This window comes from Otolemur garnettii, unplaced genomic scaffold (assembly GCF_000181295.1).
Source record: "Otolemur garnettii isolate 467f Iridium unplaced genomic scaffold, OtoGar3 scaffold00365, whole genome shotgun sequence".
In the NCBI taxonomy this organism is placed as follows: domain Eukaryota; kingdom Metazoa; phylum Chordata; class Mammalia; order Primates; family Galagidae; genus Otolemur; species Otolemur garnettii.
The window spans coordinates 73,669-79,787 of record NW_003852760.1 but is presented as its reverse complement, the minus strand read 5'-3'; the positions used below and the strand labels follow the sequence as shown (position 1 = coordinate 79,787).

At 56.8% G+C, this 6,119-nt stretch overlaps 1 protein-coding gene across 1 annotated transcript in view; it reads right to left on the bottom strand.

Annotated features, from left to right (window-relative positions):
• The window catches only part of PAPLN (papilin, proteoglycan like sulfated glycoprotein), a 33,373-nt gene that overhangs the window by 5,865 nt on the left and 21,389 nt on the right, over positions 1-6,119 (bottom strand). Inside the window, 9 exon segments of the mRNA XM_023509117.1 lie at positions 1,304-1,412; positions 1,507-1,634; positions 2,193-2,330; positions 2,845-2,998; positions 3,254-3,378; positions 3,695-3,832; positions 4,554-4,629; positions 4,632-4,979; positions 5,674-5,850. Coding sequence (XP_023364885.1) covers positions 1,304-1,412; positions 1,507-1,634; positions 2,193-2,330; positions 2,845-2,998; positions 3,254-3,378; positions 3,695-3,832; positions 4,554-4,629; positions 4,632-4,979; positions 5,674-5,850 — 1,393 coding nt within the window.

Genomic DNA, 6,119 nt, shown 5'->3' with positions numbered 1-6,119 from the left:
GTCCCAGCTACTTGGGAGGCGGAGGCAGGAGACTCGCTTAAGCCCAGAAGTTGAAGGTTGCTATGAGCTGTGATGCCACAGCACTCTACCAAGGCAACAGCTTGAGGCTCTATCTCAAAAATAAATAAATAAAAATAAAAAGAGGGGGGTTGGGTGTGGTGGCTCACACTTATAATCCTAGCACTCTGGGAATCTGAGGTGGGTGGATTTCTTTAGCTCAGGAGTTCAGGACCAGCCTGGCCAGACCAAGACCCTGTCTCTACTAAAAATGAAAACTGAAGCAAGAGGATCACTTAAACCCAAGAGTTTGAGGTCGCTATGAGCTATGATACCACAGCACTCTATACATAGTGACAGCTTAAGACTCTGTCTCAAGGCTTGGCGCTCGCAGCACAGTGGTTACAGCGCCAGCCTCATGCACTGAGGCTGGCAGGTTTGAACCCAGCCCGAGCCAGCTAAACAACAATGACAATTGCAACAACAAAAAAGTTGGGTGTGGTGGCAGGCGCCTGTAATCCCGGGTACCTGGGAGGCTGAGGCAAGAGACTCTCTTAACACCCAAGAGTTTGAGGTTACTATGAGCTGTGATGCCACAGCACTCTACCAAGGGCAATATAGTGAGACCTCCGTCTCAAAAAAAAAAAAAAGAAAGAAAGACCCATTCAAGTCACCTTCTTGACTGTCTTTCCTTGATTCTCAGACCTGAAACAGCCTTACAACTCCTTGGCACAGACAGTACCTGTGACTCCTAGGACATGGGGCTGTCTCCTCACAAGGAGGGCCCTGGGGCTCAGAAGACCCTGGGAGACCTAGAACACAGCCTGGTGTCATGCATTCTAGGGAGAGTAGGGGCCGAAACAAATGCCTGCTGAATGAATGAACAAATAAAAGACCAACTGATGTGGGAGGAAAGATCACCACAGGCCCCAAAGCTGAGTGTAGCCTGGTGGTTCTCAACCCTGGGGGAGATTTGGCAATGTCAGGAGACATTTTTAACAGTCATGACTGGCATCTAGTGGGTAGATGCCCTGGGTGCTGCGAACACCCTGCAGTGCCCAGCACGGCCTCCAGCTACCAGAGTTCATTGGGTCCACAGTGGCAGTGGTGCTGACGTTAGGAAACCCTGGTGTAGCCCAACCAGCAGAAAGCAAGAAGCTCCACAGGACTTTCCCATAGCACCAAGCTTGGGAGAAGGAGTAGAAGGAGGACAGTGGGGACAGTGACATCCTTGGCAGAAAGGTGAACACCCATACTTGAGATTGTGAGGGTCTGGGGGTGGGCACTGCCCAAACAGAGCCTTTACCTGGACCACCTGATATTCACACTTTCTCCTGCCACCACACACAGCAGCCTGGCAGTGTCCCCCTCTGGTACTGTCACAGTAGGGTGCATCCCTGTGATCATCAGCTCCCCTGGGCACAAGGAACAAGCACTGTCAGCTGCTATACAGATTATGCCCCACCCATGCCACCTGACCTCAAGGGCCACTCAGGACTGCCCTCTAACCCAGAACTCGGAGCTGGACCCATCGCTGGTTTCGGTCCTGCCCGTTGAAAGCGACACAGGTATAGAAGCCACCATCATCTGCAGCCACTCGGCTGATGACCAGAGAGCCATCAGGCTGTAGCTGGTATCTGGGGACCAAGCACAGCCAGTTGGCTCCAGCCCAAGGTGGAGGTTTCTTCCCCTAAAGCCCTGTTCCTCCCGTGGGGCCATCCAGCTGCTGGCACTTTAATTACTTGAAAAAGTCTGACTTTTAAGTCTAACAGTAAAATCATTTCCAATTTCCTGGTTTCTAGTTTTTGCTGTATTCATTTGATAAGGCTAGTCCTGGTCCTACCACATACGAGCTGGTGTGGTATTAAGCTCCTGTGTGTCACATGGGTGAAAAACGTCTGCCTCAGGAGGCTGTAGCGCAGATCAGGTGATAGAGTGAGCCTCATACTCAGTGTGCACTCGGCCAATGTCAGCAACATCACAGCCTCGTGTGTCCCTAACCCACGTCCTCCTCCAGCAGTCACCTGTCCTAGCCAGCCTCTCCTTCCTGCCCACTTGCCACACTCTAAAAAGGCCCAAGACCCAAACACTGGCCTACCCAAGGAGCCCATGCCCAGCACCCCCATCTCTTGGGGGCCCTGGAGTCCTGCCCAGGATGACAGCCCACCAGCCCCAGGGGAGGGGGCAGAATGAACCTGGGAGAAGATACAGGCTGCCCGTCTCTATGCCACTCAATGACTGGGGGTGGGAAGCCTTCAGCATGGCAGGTCAGCCGGATCCGTTGGCCTGGACTGGCATCCACCACCCTGGCCTGGTTCTGGTCCAAACGCAGCCTATAGTACAAGCATCCCCTGCGTGAGTGCCCTTGCCACTGCCCCCGACACCCACAAGTTCTCCTGCACAGTCTCATGGCACTTCCAGCCAGATTCACCCCTTGCTCTGGTTAAAATCCCAGCAGTAACTACCTAGGGTAAAGCCTAAAGCTACCCTGGACACTCAGTGCCAGGCACATCTGCCACCCAGCATCTTCATCTGCCACCTCCCCACACCACACGCTTGCCACTAGCTCCTTGACTTGGCACCCCCTCTGTAAACAGAACCATTCCTCATGGCCAGCTCCGTACCCTCTTCTAAGAAGCCATCTCTCATCCTCTATGTCTGCTGGTCTCCCTCCCCTCAGTCTGAGTCCTGGGCCCCCTCAGGAGACCAGCACAGGAGCCGTGCTTCTCTAGTCCTCACCCCAAAGAGCCCTGAGCAGACGCATACCTTCCCCTCCTCACGTCCCCAAGCTCACCCACCCTGGCCCTTGGGTGGGAGAAGCCGAGAGCAAGACAGCACTGTTGATACCTGGTTGTGGGCAGCAGGTGTGAGGAGGAGATAGCTCCTGGGCCCCCAGCATCCCTCCCTGGGCCTGAATCCTGAGGACTGTGGCCCTGGGCTGGGTCCCCAGTCTGAGGGAAGTGCCCCAGCTCAGCCTCAGACAGCACAGCCATGTTACCCTCTGTCATGAGGCCAGAAGTGAGAGGTGTGAGCTCTGGGGAGAAGGAAGTAGAGGGAAGCCTGGGCCACAAAGTGAGGCCAATGGGGAAAGCATGGAGCAATGGGGGCCACAGAGTGGTCCCTGCTTTCAGGGGAGTTGACCCAAAGCAGCACCCAGGCCCCTCTAGTGAGGGGCAGCCCTGGCCCAAGCCCCATCCTGTCCCTCCCACTCTGGGGCCTGTGAAAACCCAGCAGGAGATGGGATGGGGACAAAGACCTATGACACGAAGCTGGATCTTCTGGGAGTCCCAGCCTGGCCTGGTGCTGCCACAACTGTAGGTGCCCGCATCCTCTGCCTGCAGGGGGCTGATGACCAGGGAGCCATCAGACTGCAGCTTGTGCCTGAAGTAGGGGATACACAGATTCTGGGCTCCTGAAGGCAACAGCAGCCTTCCCTCAGGCCCCCAGAGCACTCCTGTGCCCACTCACCTCCCATCCCAGGAGAGGCTGTCACACACACACATCTGTCAGATGGAGGGGGAGGACTGTCACACACACACTTCAGATGGGGGAGGGCTGCCACACACAGCTGTGGGGAGAGAGGGAGAGGTGTCACACACACTTGTCAGGTGGGAGGAGGCTGTCACACATACAGCTGTGGGGTAGGGGGAGAGGTGTCACACACATCCGTCAGATGGGCAACAGCTGTCACACACACCTGTCAGAAGAGATGAGTTGGCCATCTTTCTGCCACCCAGTCTGAGGTTCTGGGGAGGTGTTCTCTGGACAGAAGAGCCGCACTAATTGTCCCAGGGCTGCCTGCACCAGGGAGGGCTCTGAGCTTGTCAAACTAATCCTGGAGAGGTGGGAGGCACAGAGCTACCTGCTAGCACCAGTGCCAGGACCAGGACCACCCTTCATCCCATCACAGGCACTCTCAGAGCCAGAGAGTTACCAGGGAAGTCAAGCTCCAAAAGGCTCAGACTTGGGAATCTGTCCTCCTCAACCTCCCCACATCCCCAGGCCCTGCCACCTCAAGCTGCTCTCTGACAGCAACAAGGTGGGCCTGAAGGCCAGGGGACAAGGGGACGTGTTGGGGGGTAGCACATACCAGGGGGACGTGGGCTCTAAACTACTAACTAGACCCGTAGGGAATGTAAAGCTTTTGTCTCTAATCTTTCCAAATCCCTCATTAGCATGACCTGCCCCAAACCTGGGAGACACACAGGGTGGCAGATATACATATGTCACCATTTACAGGTCAAGAAAATGGCTTAGAGAAGCTAGGTGACCTGCCAAAGGTTGTGAAGCTGGTGAGCTTTTCTAGCTGGCCAGGCCCTGGGGTACAGGCCAACATCTAATGGAGAAGGTGGGAGCCACCACCCACAGACATCTATTAGATCTCAGACAAGTCCTAAGCTGGAAGACTGGACTTCCTGGCAGGTCCCGAGGCCCCACAGGGCTCTCTGGGGAGCAGGAGTTAAGGGTGTGAAGTGGGGCCAACAACTCCAGGGTTTTGACTCTATTTACTTCTGGCCTGGTGCCTTCCCCCTTCTACCTGCAGACGTGGGCCTCACCTGTAGGAAGAGCTGTGCGAGGGTGGCGCTGGCGGTACAGCATCCCGGTCCTGTCCCCACAGCTGTTCTCCAAAAGTTGGGGGTTGGGGGGGGGCCCTGGCCTAGGCTCTTGGTCTTGCCACCAGGGGCTACCAGAAAGCAAGGGGCTTCTCTGGACTGTAGTCCCTGTCCCCTGCCAGCTAAGCTCCTGCTGGCCACGAGGACTGGTGCCACCACCCTCTGTGTGGGTGCTCTGGCCAGAGGCCCCAGGCCCAGCACGGCAGCTGCTCATGCACTCCTGCTCTGAGGCAAAGTTGTTGGCATTACCGTGGCAGCCGCCGTACCAGAAGCGGTTACACCGGCCCACAGTGGCAATGAAATACCAGCGGGCGGCCCAGTCTGCGCAGGAACCGTGGGCACTGGGTAGCAGGCACCGCACAGGGTAGGCTGGGGGCAGGGGTGGAACATATGTCAACAAAGTGCCTGTCACAAAGGCCACGACCTTTCCTGTTTACAAAGCACATCTACCTGCTTGCCCAGGTCCCTCACCTGGCCCTGGGGCATAGGACCTTTCTGCCAGAGTCTGGCCACTGCCCAGGGCTGCCTCGGGCTGCTTAGAGCTGTCTAGAGCTAGGGTCATAGCAGCTCCACCCCCAGGACAAGGACAAGAGTTAGGCTGAGGACAAAGGCTAGGATGAGGATCAGGGATGGCTCCCTCAGGCTCTGCCATTCCCTGATACTGGCCCCCTGGAGTGCACGTGTGAGACTCAGCCCTGAGCTGTCCAGGGCCTATGAAGGTACCTCTGAAGCCACCTCCAGCCCCCTGCCAGTGTGTGTGACCTGCTCCATCTCTGGGCATTCAGGACCATGGCTGCCTATCCAGGTGCCCAGCCTCTCACAGAGCCCAGACCACCAGCCCCAGCCTGGTCCCTGTGATGGCCCCCACTGCCCCACCCACATCCTAGGGTGAGGATGCCTCTGCTCATCCCGGCACTGACTGCCTGCACAGGTCTTCCTCCTGGGGATTTCCACCTGCAACCTCCCTCAGCTCCAAAAGGGACCGAGAAGGCCTCACATGCAAACCGCCAGGCAGAAGAACAACCTGACACTGCTCTTTGGTCTGACTGGCGGGTGCACTCACCAGAGCTGGGCTGGCCCACACAGCCTTCCCCAAGAGGGCCAGCTGCAGAGGCCACGTTATCATAGCAACAGCCAAACTGGGAGCCCCGGCACTCACTGGGCTCGTTCTGCTGGGCCTGGGGACGGTGAGTGTTGGGGACCTGGGGAAGAATCCCAGGATTGGGAAGTTGGGAAGAGCCCGGGCTCTTGGTGGTGACTTTGAGCTGCCTTGAGGTGACTTTGAGGGAATGATGGCAGGAGAGGGAGGACACAGAGCTGCAAAGCCTGGGTAAGCAGAGACAGGAGAATGGTGGATGAACCCCCAGCTCTAGGTCCAGGTCCTCTCCGAAGCCCAGAACTCTTGAGAGGGTGACCAGCTGGCGGGCTTGCAAGAAATCTTTCTCTAAGGCTATAGCTGCAAAGATCCTGGGTTACAGCGACACTGAGCAGGTTGGGGGGGACTGCTGC